This window comes from Canis lupus, chromosome 21, assembly GCF_003254725.2.
Source record: "Canis lupus dingo isolate Sandy chromosome 21, ASM325472v2, whole genome shotgun sequence".
Taxonomy (NCBI): domain Eukaryota; kingdom Metazoa; phylum Chordata; class Mammalia; order Carnivora; family Canidae; genus Canis; species Canis lupus.
This window is the reverse complement of record NC_064263.1, coordinates 16,124,442-16,142,719: the sequence shown is the minus strand read 5'-3', so window position 1 is coordinate 16,142,719 and position 18,278 is coordinate 16,124,442. Positions and strand designations below refer to the sequence as shown.

The following is an 18,278-nucleotide window of genomic DNA, read 5'->3' as shown; positions in this document are numbered from 1 at the left end:
TGTATGTCTACTCTTTACTGACTTTTGACAGTTCTTTAGGTTTTGTTAGTTATATGTTACGGCATATATTTTCTCCCTTTCTGAAGCTTGCCTGGTTTCTTTGCAGTATCTTTCTTTTTATAGTTTATATATAAAATATATAAAATTTTGAATTTTATTTATTTTAGAGAGATTGAGCTCAGGAGTAGCAAGAGAGGGGCAGAGAAAGAAGGGAGAGAGAATCTTAAGCGGGTTCCGTGCTCAATGTGAAGCTGTCTGACACACAGGGCTTGATCACATGACCCTGAGATAATGACCTGAGCTGAAATTAGGAGTTGGCTGCTTAACTCCCTGAGCCATCCAGGTGCCCCTTGGCAGTATCTTTCAAAGAACAAAAGTCTTAAATTTTGATAAAGTACAATTTATCAATCTTTTCTACAGGTCATTTTTTGTGTGTCCTATCTGTGAAATACTTGTCCAAGATGTTCTTCTGTAGTTTCCCAGAAGTTTTTCAGTTTTGGCTTTTTAATTCAGATCTTTGATCTATATCAAGTTAAATTTTATCTGGAATTTTGAGTGAAATAAAGTGTTTATTTAAAAACATTGTTTTTTTTTTTTTCCCCTACATATATCTACTTGTCTTAGCACCAGTTTTTTGGAAAAGCTTCCCTTTCTTCATTGATATATTTTGTCAACGTTGTAAAAAATCAATTGCCTGTATATGTATGGGTGTATTTCTGGCCTCTGCGTACTGTCTTACTGATATATATGTTTATTTGCCAATACTGCAACTGCCTTGATTACTGTAGCTTTATAGTAAGACTTAAAAACAAGTAGTGTAAGTCTCCAACTTTGTTCTTTTAAAAATACTCCTTGGAGGGTTGCCTCAGTGGTGCAGTTAAGTGCCCAACTCTTGGCTTCAGCTCAGTTCATGATCTTGGGGTCGTGAGATTGAGCTTTTGAGCTCTGCACATAGCACAGAGTCTGCCTCAGACTTTTCCTCTCCCTCTGCCTCTTCCCACTGTGCCGTCTCTCTAAAATAAATAAATCTTTAAAAATACTGTTTGGCTATTCTCTTTCCTTTCCACATTTAAAAATGAGAATAACTATATCTCAGAGTTGTTAAGAGGGTTATGATGAGGCATTCCTTATAAGTGCTTACTACCACGTCTGGATTCAGGAAGGGGTTAATATATGAAGTCATCTTTAAAAACATTTTATTAAGTATTTATAGTTAGGCACTTAGGTCAGGTACATTTACATAGGCATGTGTTTATGTATATGTATTTGTTTACATATACTTTATCTGCTTCCTGTTAATTTTGCTTTCTTCGTTTCCGTGCAAACAGAGGAGAGTGGTCTGTGCAAATGTAGGAATTTAAACCAATTATGTCTTTATATAAGGGATTGAAAATGACCATCTTCTTGTGTTTTGTGGTGGTCTGAGGGAGAGTGGAATATTGCTAAGAATAGTTCTGGTACAGTACTACTCTTGGCATGTTTGAGGTCTTGCAGGGAGAAAGGGCCATGCAATTAATAATAATCTTATTTTATGATTCTCATTTTATTACTTGTCATTGCATCAATCGAACTAATTCCAATATCACATCATAATTGAGTTAATATTGAAATCTGAAATGTGACTGCTTAAGGTAGGGAAAACAAATGAACTCATGTGTTTACTGAAATGCTGAATTTTTATTCCTAGCCTTAGCGTTTCCAGGTCATGTAGCTGCCTTTAAGGGTGATTTGGAAATGCTTAAGAAATTAATAGAAGATGGAGTAATTAACATTAATGAACGTGATAATAATGGATCAACTCTTATGCATAAAGGTGAGTTATGATTCCTGTTTCATTTTCAGTTCTGACACAATTACTGTTATTTACCTTTAATAAAATTATCCCTCAGAAACATGTGAAAATGTGAAAGTTTTCCTAATACCCTAAGGGATATCAGTCTACCTTATATGGTACACAGAATACTTAATTTTCAGTTTAATGTGTTACTCCTTTTATGATGCTAGAAATTCACTATCATATTTAGAGTAATTCGAATGGAAATTCTCTTATGGCATTGACATATTAAGATATCCAAATTCACTGCTGGAGAAGTTTCTTAGGACTACTATTTCTTCGGACTATAAATGATCTATTCTTGCTAAAGCATGAAAAAGGTATAGCAGAATTTGAAAAAAAGGTATAGCAGAATTTGAAAAAAAGGTATAGCAGAGTTTGGAAAAAAAGGTAAAGCAGAATTTTCTTTTTTCTTGTACTCTGCAAAAATGTTTTTACTTCCATAGAAATATCAATGAACATTAGATTTAAACATATTTTCAAGGGATACCTGGGTGGCTCATCTGCCTTTGGCTCAGGGCCTGATCCTGGAGTCCCAGGATTGAGTCCCGCGTCGGGCTCCTTGCATGGAGCCTCCTTCTCCCTCTGCCTGTGTCTCTGTCTCTCTCTGTGTGTGTCTCTCATGAATAAATAAATAAAATCTTAAAAAAAAAACAAAAAACCCACACATATTTTCAAGATGTCCACCACTATTCTCTGCATTCTCTCCTTCCTTCTGTGTGGAATTCTAAAATATTAATTACCTTTTTTACTTTTTTAATCAGACTTTGTCAAATTGTCACCTCCTTGTTGGGAGAAAAAACAAACAAAAAAAAACCCCCCAAAACCAAAAACGGTTTAGAGTAAAAAGACAGTAGGGTAGTTAATGCATTATGTGTTTGATTTAGATTTTATTTTATCAATAACTTCTGATGGGCCCAATCACAGATTATGTTCCCGTTGGTTAGGTTCTTAGTTTAATGATTAAAGCTGGTTTAATTCATAAACTTCAGTATAGAATCTAAACATCATGTATACCAGTAGTTTTATAAGAGAGAGGTTAGGTGGAATAAGAAGAAGGGGAATGCAGAGGGGATTCCTCTTATACTCAGAGAAATTCCCATTTTGGCAAACACTGTCCTAGACTTGGATAATCTTACTCCTCTATCTGAGCTGGCTGTCTGTGGGTTTGGCTCTTCACCATGGGATTTGTGAATGGGCAGGGAACTTAAAATGTACACTGTATATATATTTTTTAAAACGTGGTGTCCTGAAGCAAAGCCCCCATTTCATATCCTAGGTATGACCACTTTTTGTTACTAATGTGTATGTGGAGCATTATTAGACACTGTAGCAAAGATAAGTGTGACATGGTATTTATAATGCATCTTCACAGGAAGGATGAAGTTTTCATTGATGGCTAGTTTTCAGCCTTTCTCAGTCATTTCTTCACTACTGGACAAAAGATTGAAATGAGGAATCTGGAAGAATGTTCTAAAGGGCTTGATGCAGGTGTCCCGGCGTTTCACTGCATCTGTATCTTTGGGGTGAATCCCCAGCAGTGCAATTGCTGGGTCGTAGGGCAGATCTATTTTTAACTCTTTGAGGAACCTCCACACAGTTTTCCAGAGTGGCTGCACCCCGATGTTTATAGCAGCAATGTCCACAATAGCCAAACTGTGGAAGGAGCCTCGGTGTCCATCAAAAGATGAATGGATAAAGATGTGGTCAATGTATACAATGGAATATTACTCAGCCATTAGAAACGACAAATACCATTTGCTTCGACGTGGATGGAACTAGAGGGTATTAATGCTGAGTGAAATAAGTCAATTGGAGAAGGACAAACATTATGTGGTCTCATTCATTTGGGGAATATAAAAAATAGTGAAAGGGAATAAAGGGGAAAGGAGAAAAAATGAGTGGGAAATATCAGAAAGGGAGACAGAACATGAAAGACTCCTAACTCTGGTAAATGAACTAGGGGTGGTGGAAGGGGAGGTGGGCGGGGGGTGACTGGGTGACGGGCATTGAGGGGGGCACTTGATGGGATGAGCACTGGGTGTCATGCTATATGTTGGCAAATTGAACTCCAATAAAAAAAAAAAAAAGGCTTGATGTGTAACAATAGGGTGTTGGGGATGCAGCCACTGTGAGATGGGAGGGTGAAACTGAGTAACCAGAAGTGTTTGTCCTTCACCCCTTGTCTTGTCAGTCGGTCTGTTGAGGACTCCTAGGGCCAGGGGTGAATCAGGGAGTGTGGTGGGGGTTGGGAGGCTGTGATAAGTGGCTACAAGTGGGGGGAGGAGCGTTTGGTGTACATTTGCCATTCCTGACAAACATCTTTATGTTTAGATTATATCCAAATTGGGTAAATAAAAGTTAATGTCTCCTTATAACTTAATTCACATTTCCCACATTGATTAATCTGTTTATTTTTCTTTAATTTTGAATTTGATTCCGTAAATAAGCTGTGGTGTCTATCATTGAGGCATTCTTATTAGTCATTTGAGGATTGTTAAATTTCTTAAAAATTTCTAGTCACTGCATGATTTTATCTGTTTTCTAAAAAACATAGATCAAATTAACATAGCCTAATGAATGTACAATAAGGATCTTGAGTAAAATTCCTTTTATTGTATTTCATTTTAGAGAAATTACTTAGCTTCTGCTCCCCCCTTTGTAAAGATTACTTGTGTAATAAAATGGAAGTGTTTAGTTAAGCTCATTCTATCTTATAAAACAATTATCTGTGATTCATAAACACCATTTTGTAACTCTTAAAGATGGAATATGTTGCTGTTTCTGTCTAAAGTGAGGTTATTTCTAGGGGTCTGGGAAATCTTATAATCGTGTACTGTTTTTTGGTTAACTGGTTTTGGATTTGCTGTAGGAGAGAGCAAGAAAGCCCAGGATTTTCAGGGGCCAACTGAGTTTGACAGATGGCTCTGAGTGAACTAGAGAAGGGTAGAAGAACCCTTATAGTAACAGACATGAGGGGGTTATTTTGTCACTGTATCAGACTTTGTGTCTTCTTTTCTCTGTTGCCAGTTTTGGAGGTGGATTCACTTTTTGAGAAACTAGGGACATACCAAATATTTCTTGTCTTTGATTCATTTTACAGAGGCACTTATATTTAGCAGCAATCAGATGTCAGCACCATATAGACAGTGTGAGACAGTCCTCCAGGCTCACTATCTACTGCATCTAAAGTGAAATCTTTTAAGTCTGTTAAGGTTCCCCCCCCCCCCCCCCGCAGTTCCCCTGAATCTTCAAATGGATCTACAAGGATGGATAGAAGGTAGATGAACATGTAGTTGAGCCCTGGGAACTAGGCGAGAAGACACATAAACAAAGTTGTGGAGGTGAAAATTAATCCTGGGTACATGTGTTAAGGACAAGATCTAGAAAAAGGTGGTAAACAGTTCAGATGATAATAAGTGGGGGGCCTATAATTTTGAGTTGTGAGAATCAGAAGGATAACCTGTTTACATAAGATGACACAAGATTTTCAAAGTCAATGTGGGCCCCGGGCTTGGATTGCACTCACATTCTGGTCAGCTGCAAGATTAGTCAGCAGCTATAGGTAGCAGCAGATGAACACTGGATAAGGATTGAGAAAGCCTAGATTATATTTTCAAGCCATTATTTGCGTGCTGTGTGATATTAAATAACCTCTTCAAGCTTCAACTTTTATATCTGTGTGTAAGGTCCTCTGTGTAGGAGTTGAGCACAGTAGATTTTTGCTTAAATGTTTGTCTAATGAATACACAAATTAACAGCTGATAATATCTGCCCAAATTTGTTGGTTATTACAAGGATCACTATTTATGAAACTACTCTCTAATGGGACTGTGAGATTTTAGACAGTTGTTACTAATAATAACTTTTTGTATTTTCTGTTTTTTTTTTTTTTTTTTTTTTAACAGCTGCTGGACAAGGCCACATAGAGTGTTTGCAGTGGATGATTAAAATGGGAGCAGACAGTAATATTACCAACAAAGCAGGGGAGAAACCCAGTGATGTGGCTAAGAGGTATCCCTATCTGCTTTACTACTTTCTTTTGTTTTTAAAATTTTGTATATACTCTCTTACACTCAGAAAACTCTGAGGATTTAATGGAATTATACGATTCCATCAAATGCTGATGGGATGACACTTTTCAAGCTGAATTGACCTTTGATGACATATCAACTCTTCTCACTAAAGTAATGGTTTTCAACTGGGAAATATTAATTTCCCCTTGAGAGGCTGGGGAGGGAATTTGGAAATGTGTGGAGGAGTGTCACAATGAGTGGAGACCATCACTGATACATAGTAACTTCAGGTCCAGGAATGCTAAACATTCTACAGTGCTTAGAACAGGGGTGCAGGGGCACTTGGGTGGCTCAGTGGTTAAATTTCTGCCTTCAGCTCAGGGCATGATCCCTGGGTCTCAGGATTGAGTCCTGCATTGGGCTCCCCATAGGGAGCCTGTTTCTCCCTCTGCCTATGTCTCTGCCTCTCTCTCTGTGTCTCTCATGAATAAATAAATAAAACCTCTTTTTTAAAAAAAGAACAGGGATACAGAATGAAGAATTGTTTCACCTAAATGCTTGTACCTGTTGAGAAATACTATGTGATTAAAAGGAGTAATCAAAAGGAGTCATACAGGTTTTGAAACAAATTTTGGTATTTACGTTTAAATTACATATAACACTTATTTTTGAGCATATCCTGCTCAAGGAAAATTTAGCTCATCCATTTGTTCATTTGGTTGTTGTTGTTATTGTTTTAATAAAGATTTTATCTAACATGGGTTTGGGGTGAAGCTGAGCAGGGAGCCTGATGTAGGGCTCAATCCCAGGACCCTGAGATCATGACCTGAGCCGGAGGCAGATGCTTAACCTACTGAGCCACCCAGGTTCCCCTTATTTGGCTATTTTTCATTTAGCTTCCTATATACTTAGTGTATCCCTACTGGTATGCTTAATGTTAAGATTACAAAGATGAAAAAAAACAGTTTTTGCCCCCAGGTTTACAATCTTGTAAAGAGACACTGTACATACATAATTATTATTATTATCATTGAACATGTGTTACAAAAGATATAGTAAGAACATGGAGAAAAAGTGGTCTTCCTATTTGAAAGTTTTGGGGGAGAAATGTTAATACAGATGATAGTGAAAGATATGAGGAAAACTGAAGGGAGACAATTTATACAGAGGTCAGGAAAATTTTTTTTTTTGGAGGGAGCAACATTTATGCTGATGATTGAAGGAGGAAGAGTTGTAAAATAATACTTTGTATGTTTGAAGAACTGTATGGGGTTCAGAACTGCTTGAATCTAAAGTAGGAATGTGGGCTAAAAGTTGCAAATGAGGCCTGACAGGATGCTAATCATTCAATGCTAATCATTCATTGAATTGCTCTGCAATTTTTATGAGTTCACATTCCTTAAAATTTTTGAGGGATTTCTTTGAAGCCTTGGAGCATGGTACTACATACCTAGGATCATTATCAACTCAGGCCCACTTTCTTTTTATTTTGGAAAACAGCTTTATCAAGGTTTAATTGCTGTATGACAAAGTACACATATTTGTATAGTACAAATTGATGAATTCTGACCTATGTATATGCCTGTGAAACCATTACCACCATCAAGATGGTGAACATATCCATCATTCTCCAAAGTCTCCTTGAGCCTCCTTTGTAATCTCTTCCACTGCTTTCCACTTCCCTTTCCCAAGCAAATGCTGATCTGCTTTCTGTCACTGTACATTAGTTTGCATTTCTTAGAGTTTTATATAAATAGAATCATATAGTACATACTCATATATCTGGCTTGTTTCACTCAGCATAATGACACATGAGATTCTTCCATGTGTATTGGTAGCTCATTCCTTCTTATTACAGAGTACTATTCCATTGGATGTAGAATTCCATAGTATTCGATAGTTTGATAATTCAGTAACCTGTTGAAGGACATCTTGATTATATCTATTTTATGGTGATTCTGCACAAAGCTGTTATAAACATTCACATACAGTTTTTTGTGTGAACATGTTCTCAGTTCACTTGGATAAATACTTAGGAGTAGGATCACTGGGTCATATGCTAAGAATATGTGTAACTTTATAAGAAATTGCCAAAGTGTCTTTGAAAGTGACCATACCAATTTGCATTCTCACCAGCAGTGGATGAGAGTTTCTTTTGTTTCTTATCTTGCCAGCATTTGATTTTGTTTATTCACCACAGGAAAACGTACAGATGGCAAATGTGTATATGAAAAAATGCTCACAGTCATTTTCATTAGGAAAATGCAAATTAGAACCACAATGAGATTCTACTATATACCTATTAGAATTTTTGTAATTCATGCACCAAAATGCATGTAGTGATATAGAAACACTATGAATCTGGCATAAAGGAAGTAATCATAAATGACAGCTGTTAAATTTTACTCTAGTAGTAGAGATAATTAATTCTATTAACCTTAAAACTATCTAAAATGTTTATTACTGTGTCTTTAAAAAATTATAATACCTGGTGAAAAACAAGGATATATGTGTGCATGTAGTTATATAAGTATGTGAAAAAAATAGGATTTGAGATTTTGTGTTTAATGAGTATTTCTCTGTATCATAAGAAAAAACATTAAACATTTCACAGCCTGTGAGGAAACTGCAGATTACATGCAATCATAACATCAGCTCCAAAACCAAGCATATATTATTGGAAGCTTCATAGAGTTGTGGGAAAGATCAAAGAAAATAGAAAACGTGGATGGAAAAGTCACTACTTTTTCAATAAATTTCAAAGCCATGCCAAGTATTTTGAGTTAAGGAAAGATGAAAATTATGGTGCCTAGAGTTATAGCTAACCTTAAAACTGGAGCAAGAACTATTTCTGCTATCTAAAACAGGCCATCATAAAAGGTAGTAAATATAGGTAACAAGTAGGGTGGTTCTGGCTTTCTTTTCAGTTGAGCAGCTCTGTCTAGGGGCCCCTCCCATAATCTTTTGACTTCAGGTCTCCTCTCACAGTTGGATTTTTGCCAATAAAAATTATGGAACAGATTTTATTTTTAGATTTTAGCATGACTATTTGCCCTTAGTGTCCAGTAACTGTTTGAGCTGGATGTAGCTCAAAGAATTACAGGTATAATTGACTTCAGGTACAATTTTGCTTCTTTATGGGTAGATGGGTTGGTGGCATACTTACAGAATGTAATTCACTAAATTAAGTGCAGAGTGCACTTTGAATTTTTTTTTAAAGGTTTAATTTATTCAGGAAAGGCACACAGAGAGAGGCAGAGATACCGGCTGAGGGAGAAGCAGGCTCCCTCCGGGGAGCCCAATGTGGGACTCTATCCTGGGACCCCAGGATCATGCCCTGAGCTGAGGGCAGAAGCTCAATCACTGAGCCACCCAGGTACCCTGAAGTTTGAATTTGAAGAAGATTGTGGATCTTGTTAATTACTTGTTCTTTTCTACAGGTTTGCCCATTTAGCGGCCGTGAAGCTATTAGAGGGGCTACAGAAGTATGACATTGATGATAATGAAATTGATGAAAATGATATAAAGTTTTTTTTAAGACATGGTGTTGAGGGAAGCACTGATGCCAAGGATGATTTATGTCTCAGTGAGTCGGATAAGACAGATGCTAGAAGTAAGTGTGCCAACTCTGTTGTGATTTACTGTTTAAGAAATACCATAGCCAGTTTTTACCACAAATCTGGAAATTATTCTAAAGACATTTACCATCTGCAGACTAAAATATTTTGATCTGTTTTCAGGGAACCAGACTAGTACAAATGTTTGTACTAGGGGTTTTTACACATAAGGAATATAAGACATGATCTCTGTCTTGCAAGGAGGAAAAAGTTACATAGAAGGAAAAATTACTTAAGTGCGTCATAGGGAACAGGGAAGTAAACATCTCAAGGATTTCCACGGTTAGTTGGCAAATTATTTTTGCAGCGAATAATAGCAAATATCTATTGAGTGTCTACTGTGTGCCAGACATTGTTGTACATATGATCTCAGGGTTGTGGGATTGAGCCCCATGGAATGTGCTTGAGATTCTGTCTCTTTCTCTCCCTCTGCCTCTCCTCACCCCATGTGTGCCCACTGAGTGTTCTTTCTCTCTCTCTCTCTCTCAAAAAAAAAAAAAAAATCTTAAGAAAAAAAAGAACGGAGGATTTGCTCATAGATTTGAATCTGAGGTGTTGGAAAATGAGAATAATCAAGATTGACTCTTAGATTCTTGGCCTGGGCTAATAGGTCAGAGTTTAAAAAAGACTGTTCACTCAGGGTTAGAGTTGCAGGGAAGGCTTTTCACAAGTGGAATTTGGACTATTTTTGAAGGATGGCCTGATTAATTAAGTAAGTAATTATTTAATGGGGTTAGGAGAGATAGAGGGAGAGGAAGAGACAGAACCTCAAGCACATTAAGTAGTTAATTAATTTCTAAGATTTATTTATTTGAGAGAGAGCATGCGTAGAGGGGAGAGGCAGAGGGAGAGGACAGATGAACGAGGAAGTAAAAAAAATTCGTAAGAGTTCCCAGAACATTGTCAAGTAGATCATTACTCTCCAGGGAATGGTGAAAGCCTCTTTGCCAGCGAATGCAAGCAAGGAAAGACCCGAAGATGCTGATACCAGAGGCTTCCAACAAATAGCCCACTGAGATCACCCTATAGTGATGCTCAGAGTTAATGATCCCTTCCGAATTTCCAGATAGCTTTATTTTAAAGAGACTTATTTACTTAGTTTTAGAATGGGGGGAGGGGCAAAAGGAGAGGGAGTGAATCTTAAGCAGGCTCTGCGCCCACCAAAGGAATGAGCCACATTGCATCTTAATCCCACAACCCTGAGATTATGGCCTGAACCAAAATCAGAAGTTGGACACTTAACCAGTTGAGCCACTCAGACACCCTTAAGAGCTTTGCTGAGATACATAATTCACATGCCATTCAATTTACCCATTTAAGGTACATAGTTTGATGTTTTTTAGTATATTCACAGAATGTACAACCATTGCTATAACACTTTTAAAATATTGCCATCACTTAAAAGAAACCCCACATTCATTAGTAACCATTCCCTATTACCTACTTTCTTCTTTCCCCTCAAACCCTATTACTAAGCAACTGCTAATCCATTTTCTGTTTGTATAGATTATATACAGATTGTACAATTTGGCTATTGTAAATAATGTTGCTGTGAACATTCATATACATGTTTTTGTGTGAATGTATATTTTCATTTCTCTTGGGTATATACCTAGGCATTAGTTGGAATTGCTGAGTCATTTGGTAACTCTATGTTTAACCTTCTGAGGAACTTCTAAGTTGTTTTCCAAAGTGGCTGCATCATTTAACATTCCTACCAACGATGGAATGCTTGAGGGTTCCAGTTTTTCCACATCCTTGCCAATACTTGTTATTGTTTTTCTGATTGATTAAAGTTATTCTAGTGAGTATGAAGTGGTATCTCATTGTGGATTCTGTTTTTACATTTTGCAATTGAAGTATAATTTAATATATAGTGTCTTTTTTTTAATTTCAGGGGTACAATATATTGACTCAACAATTCTATACATTACTCAGTGCTTACCGCAGTAACTATAGTCACCATATGCCACAAACATTCTTACAACATTATTGCTTCTATTCTCTACTCTGTAGTTTTCATCTCTGTGACTTATTTATTTAAAGCTGGAAGTTTGTACCTCTTGATCCCCTTTATTTATTTCACCCATCCACCCACCCACTCCCATCTGGCAACCACCAGTTCTCTGTATTTAAGAATCTGTTTTTGTTTGTATGTTCATTTGTTTTGGTTTTTAGATTTCAAAAATAAGTGAAATCACATGGCATTTGACTTTGTCTGACTTGTTTCACTTAGCCTAATACCCTCTAGATTCATTTGTGTTGTTACAAATGGCAAGACCTTATTACTTTTTATGGCTTAGTGATACCTCATTGTAAATATCTATATATACTATACCTTCTTTATCCATTCATCAGTGGACCCTTGGTTTGCCTCCATATCTTGGCTATGGTAAATAAGACTGCAGTAAACATAGGGGTGCACATATCTTTTAATTAGTGTTTTTGTTTTCTTTGGGTAAATACCCAGTAGTGGAATTACTGGATTCTATTTTTAATTATTAAATTTATATTTTTAGTGTTTTGAGAAACCTCCATGGTGGCTATACCAGTTTATATTTGCACCAAAAATGCACAAGTGTTCCCTTTTCTCCACATCCTTGTCAATACTTGCTATTTCTTGTCTGATACTAGCCCTTTGACTTGTATGAGGTGATATCTCATTGTGTTGTTGATTTGCATTTCTCTGATGATTATTGATGTTGAGCATCTTTTCATATACCTGTTGCCCAACTATTTGTCTTCTTTGAAACATGTCTATTCAGATCCTCTGCCCATTTTTAAATCAGAAATCAGATTTTAATCAGAATTTTATAAGTTCTTTATATATTTTAGATATTAACCCTTTATCAGATATTATTATTTACAGGTATCTTTTCCTTTTCACTAGGTTGTCTTTTTGTTTTGTTAATGGTTTATTTTATTGTGCAAAGGTTTTTATTTTGATATAGTCACAATAGTTTATTTTTACTTTTGCTTCCTTGTCTTAGGGAACCTGTCTATATTTTCCTAAGGTTGATGTCAAAGAATTATACTATGTTTTTTTTCTAGGCATTTTATGGTTTTATTTAGATCTTTAATATACTTTGAATTTACTTTTGTGTATGGTGTAAGAAAATGGTCCAATTTCATTCTTTTGTATGTGATTGTCCAGTTTTCCTGGCACCATTTATTGAAGAGACTTTCTTTTTCCTTATTGTATATTCTTGCCTCCTTTGTTGTAGATTGATTAATTTAGCTAAAAACATAGATTTATTTCTGGCCTTTCTATTCTGTTCTTTTTTTTTTTTTTTTTTTTTTTATTTACGATAGTCACAGAGAGAGAGAGAGAGAGAGGCAGAGACAGAAGCAGGCTCCATGCACCAGGGAGCCCGATGTGGGATTCAATCCCGGGTCTCCAGGATTGCGCCCTGGGCCAAAGGCAGGTGCCAAACCACTGCGCCACCCAGGGATCCCTGTTCTATTGTCTATTTTCATGCCAGTTTTGATTTCTACAGCTTAGTGGTAGATCTTGAAATCTGGGATTCTGATACCTCCAGTTTTGTTGTTCTTTCTCAAGATTGCTTTAGCTATTCAGGATCTTACATACTTACATAGAAGTTTTAGGGTTATTTGTTCTAGTTCTGTGAAAAACAATATTGGCATTTTGATAGGGATTGCATTGAATCTGTGGATTGCTTTGGGTAGTATGGGCATTATGACCATATTAGTTCTTCCAGTTCATGAACATGGTTTGTCTTAACAATTGTTTGTGTCATCTCAATTTCTTTCATCAGTGTTTTATAGTTTTCAGAGTATCAGTCTTTCACCTCCTTGGTTAAGTTTATTCCTAGATATTTTATTCTTTCTGTGCAATTGTAGATGAAATTGTTTCCTTAATTTCTCTTTCTGCTACTTTATTGTTAGTGTATAGAAATGCAACTGATTTCTGGGGATTAATTTTTTATTGTGCAACTTTACTGACTTCATTTGTTACTTTAGGTTTTTTTTTTTTTTTTTAAGATTTATTTATTTATTAATGAGAGAGACACACACACACACAGAGAGAGAGAGAGAGAGAGAGAGAGAGATTGACAGAGGGAAAAGCAGGCTCCCGCAGGGAACCTGATGGTGAGACTCAATCCTGTATTCTGCCTCCCAGGATCGTGCCCTGAGCAGAAGGCAGACACTCAACCGCTGAGCCACCCAGGCATCCTGTCTTTAGGGTTTCTATGTATAGTATCATGTCATCTGTAAATAGTGACAATTTAATTTCTTCCTTCCCAATTTGGATGTCTTTAAAGTTTTTTGTTATTGTTTGATTGCTGTGGCTAGGACTTCCATTAGTATGTTGAATTAAAGTGGTGAGAGTAGACATTCTCATCTGTTCCTGATCTTAGAGGGAAAGCTCTCAGGTTTTCACCATTGAATATTTTGTGAGCTACAGGTTTGTCATATATGGCTTTTAATATATTCAGATATATTGTATTTTATTGAGTTTTAAAAAAATCATGAACAGATGTTGAATTTTGTCAAATGTTTTTCTGCATTTATTGAGATGATCATATAGTTTTTATCCTTTGTTTTGTTGATCTGGTGCATCATGTTGATTGATTTGCAACTATTTAACTACTCTTTCATCCCAGAATAAATCCCGCTTGATCATAATGAATGATCCTTTTAATATATTGTTCAGTATGGCTTGCTAATATTCTCTTGAGAATTTTTGCATCTATGTTTATCAGAGATATGGGCATGTAGTTCTTGTTTTTGTTTTTTGTAGTGTCTCTGGTTTTAGTATCAGGGTAATGCTAGCTTTGTTGAATGTGTTTGGCAGTTTTCCTTCTATTTTGGGGAACATTTGGGGAAAATAGATATTAACTTTTAATTGTTTAGTAGAATTCACCTGTGAATACATCTGGTTCTGGACTCTTGTTTGTTTGGGAGTTTTTTGATTATTGATTCGGTTTCATTACTAGTTATGGTCTGTTCAGATTTTCTATTTCTTCCTGATTCAGTTTTGGAAGTTTATATGTTTCTGCGAATTTCTTCTAGGCACTTTGTTGGTATATAATTTTTTGTAGTATTGTGTTACAATTCTTTGTGTTTCTCTGGTGTTGGTTGTTACTTCTGTTTCATTTTGGATTTTACTTGTGTCCCCCCCCCCCCCTTTTTAAATGAATCTGGCTAAAGGTTTATCAGTTTTACCTTTTCACAGAACTGGCTCTTGGTTTCACTGATATTTCCTATTGGTTTTTTTAGTCTCTATTTCTGCACTAATCTTTATTGTGTCCTTTCTTCTAATAGCTTGGGCTTTGTTCTTTTTTTAGTTCCTTTAGGTAGATGGCTAGATTACTTGACTTTTTTTCTTGTTTCTTAAGGTAGGCTTGTTTCACTATAAATCTCCCTTTTAGAATTTTTTTCACTGCATTCCAAAGATTGATGACTGTTGTTTTTCTTTTTCATTTGCCTCCATTTATTTTTTTTAATTATTTTTTTTGTTGGAGTTCAATTTGCCAACATATAACATATTACCCTGTGCTCATCCCATCAAGTGCCCCCCTCAGTGCCCGTCACCCAGTCTCCATTTAAAAAAAAAATTTCTTCCTTCTTTCGTGACCCATTGGTGGTTTTGTAGCATGTTGTTTAGCCTTCATGTGTTTGTGGTTTTTCCCACTTTTTTCCCTGGGATTTATTTCTAGTTTTATAATGTTTTGGTTGAAAAAGACAATGTGTTTTCAGTCTTCTTAAATGTATTGAGACTTATTTTGTGGCCTAACATCTATTCTGCAGAATGTTCCATGTGCACTTGAAAATAATGTATATTCTGTTGTTTTTGGAAAGAATGTTCTGTATATGCCTGTTAAATCTATTTGGTCTAATGTGTCATTGAAAGGCACTGTTTCCTTAATCGATTTTCATTCTGGATTATCTATCCGTTGATGTAAGTGAGGTTTGATTGATTGATTTATTTATTTATTTATTTATTTATTTATTTATTTATTTTTTAAGATTTTATTCATTTATTCATGAGAGACAGAGAGAGAGAGAGAGAGAGAGGCAGAGACACAGGCAGAGAGAGAAGCAGGCTCCATGCAGGGAGCCTGATGTGGGACTCGATCCTGGGTCTCCAGGATCACGCCCCGGGCTGAAGGCAGGCGCTAAACCACTGAGCCACCCGGGCTGCCCTAAGTGAGGTTTTAAAGTCCTCTATTCTTACTATATTGCATTTTTTCTTATATCTGTTAATATTTGGTTTATTTATTTAGCTGTCCAATGTTGAGAGCACAGATATTTACAATTGTTATGTCCTCTTGTATTGACCTGTAAGTCCCTTGTCTCTTTAACAGCCTTTGTTTTAAAGTCTATTTTGTCTGATATAAATCTTTCTATCTCAGCTTTTTTCCCCCCTCATTTCTGTGTTGTGGAAAATCTTTTTCTATCCTTTCACTTTTAGTCTGTGTCTTTAGGTCTGAAGTGAGTTTATAGTCTTTGTTTTATTTTTTAAAATATTTTATTTATTTGAGAGCGAGAGAAAGAGCACAGAGGGAGAGGGAGATACAGACTCTCCGCTGAGCAGACAGCCTGATGTAGGGCTTGATCCTAGGACCGCCCGGATCATGACCTGAGCTGAAGGCAGACACTTAACTGACTGAGCCACCTAGGTGCCCCTATAGTCTTTGCTTTAAATTCTATGTTACCTGAAAGAAGTATTGCTACCCTCAACTAATATTTGATAAAGGAGGAAAGACTATCCATTGGAAGAAAGACAGTCTCTTCAATAAATGGTGCTGGGAAAATTGGACATCCACATGCAGAAGAATGAAACTAGACCACTCTCTTTCACCATACACAAAGATAAACTCAAAATGGATGAAAGATCTAAATGTGAGACAAGATTCCATTAAAATCCTAGAGAAGAAAAAAAAAAAAAAATCCTAGAGAAGAACACAGGCAACACCCTTTTTGAACTCGGCCACAGTAACTTCTTGCAAGATACATCCACGAAGGCAAAAGAAACAAAAGCAAAAATGAACTATTGGGACTTCATCAAGATAAGAAGCTTTTGCATAGCAAAGGATACAGTCAACAAAACTCAAAGACAACCTACAGAATGGGAGAAGATATTTGCAAATGACATATCAGATAAAGGGCTAGTTTCCAAGATCTATAAAGAACTTCTTAAACTCAACACCAAAGAAACAAACAATCCAATCATGAAATGGGCAAAAGACATGAAGAGAAATCTCACAGAGGAAGACATAGACTTGGCCAACATGCATATGAGAAAATGCTCTGCATCACTTGCCATCAGGGAAATACAAATCAAAACCACAATGAGATACCACCTCACACCGGTGAGAATGGGGCAAATTAACAAGGCAGGAAACAACAAATGTTGGAGGGGATGCGGAGAAAAGGGAACCCTCTTACACTGTTGGTGGGAATGTGAACTGGTGCAGCCACTCTGGAAAACTGTGTGGAGGTTCCTCAAAGAGTTAAAAATAGACCTGCCCTACGACCCAGCAATTGCACTATTGGGGATTTACCCCAAAGATACAGATGCAGTGAAACGCCAGGACACCTGCACCCCGATGTTTATAGCAGCAATGGCCATGATAGCCAAACTGTGGAAGGAGCCTCGGTGTCCAACGAAAGATGAATGGATAAAGAAGATGTGGTTTATGTATACAATGGAATATTACTCAGCTATTAGAAATGACAAATACCCACCATTTGCTTCAACGTGGATGGAACTGGAGGGTATTATGCTGAGTGAAGTAAGTCAGTAGGAGAAGGACAAACATTATATGTTCTCATTCATTTGGGGAATATAAATAATAGTGAAAGGGAATATAAGGGAAGGGAGAAGAAATGTGTGGGAAATATCAGAAAGGGAGACAGAATGTAAAGACTGCTAACTCTGGGAAACGAACTAGGGGTGGTAGAAGGGGAGGAGGGCGGGGGGTGGGAGTGAATGGGTGACGGGCACTGGGGGTTATTCTGTATGTTAGTAAATTGAACACCAATAAAAAATTAAAAAAAAAATTAAAAAAAAATTAATTCAATAATCAAAAAAAAAAAAACAGTATTGCTACCCAAGTTTTCTTTTCCTTTGTGTGTGTGTGTGTGTGTGTGTTTTGCTTCGATTTGCATAGAGTATCTTTTTCTGCCCTACTTTGAGTTTTTACATGTCTTTAGGTCTGAAGTGAGTTGCTTGTAGGCAGCATATAGATGGGTCTTGTTTGTTATCTATTCTGTCAGCCTATGTTTTTTGATTGGAGCATTGAGTACATTTACATTCAAAGTAATTACTTTTTAAAGGTTTATTAAAATTCCAGGTAGTTAACATAAGTGTGTAATATTAGTTTCAGGTGTACAGTATAATGATTCAGCAATTCCATACATCACCGGTGCTCATCCCAAGTGTACTCCTTAATTCGCATCAGCTATTTAGCCCATCCCCCACCCACCTCCCTTTTGGTAATCTTCAGTTTGTTTTCTTTAATTAAGAGTCTGTTTCTTGTTTTTTTTCTCTCTCTCTCCCTCCCTTCTTCCTTTTCCCCCCTCTTTGCTTGTTTGTTTTGTTTCTTAAATTCCGTGTATGAGTGGAATCATATGGTATTAGTGTTTCTCTGATTGAGTTATTTCCCTTAGCCTAATACTCTCTAGCCCCTCCATGTTGTTGTAAATGACAATATTTCATTCTTTTTGTGGCTGAATAATATTCCATTGTGTGTGTGTGTATAAGATTTTATTTTATTATTTATTTATTTATTCATTCAGAGAGAGCGAGAGAGAGGCAGAGACACAGGCAGAGGGAGAAGCAGG

At 36.5% G+C, this 18,278-nt stretch overlaps 1 protein-coding gene across 9 annotated transcripts in view; it reads left to right on the top strand.

Moving 5' to 3' along the window:
• Positions 1 to 18,278, top strand: part of ANKRD42 (ankyrin repeat domain 42) — an 88,861-nt gene that overhangs the window by 31,960 nt on the left and 38,623 nt on the right. For 8 of the 9 annotated variants that reach the window (XM_035704217.2, XM_025419480.3, XM_025419482.3 and 5 more), the window contains 3 exons: positions 1,688 to 1,813; positions 5,743 to 5,848; positions 9,291 to 9,463. In XM_035704217.2, the coding sequence (XP_035560110.1) occupies positions 1,688 to 1,813; positions 5,743 to 5,848; positions 9,291 to 9,463 (405 nt within the window). Of the gene's footprint in view, positions 1 to 1,687; positions 1,814 to 5,742; positions 5,849 to 9,290; positions 9,464 to 9,590; positions 9,750 to 18,278 lie in introns of those variants that run through there. The other variant, XM_049098829.1, reaches the window with a different exon arrangement.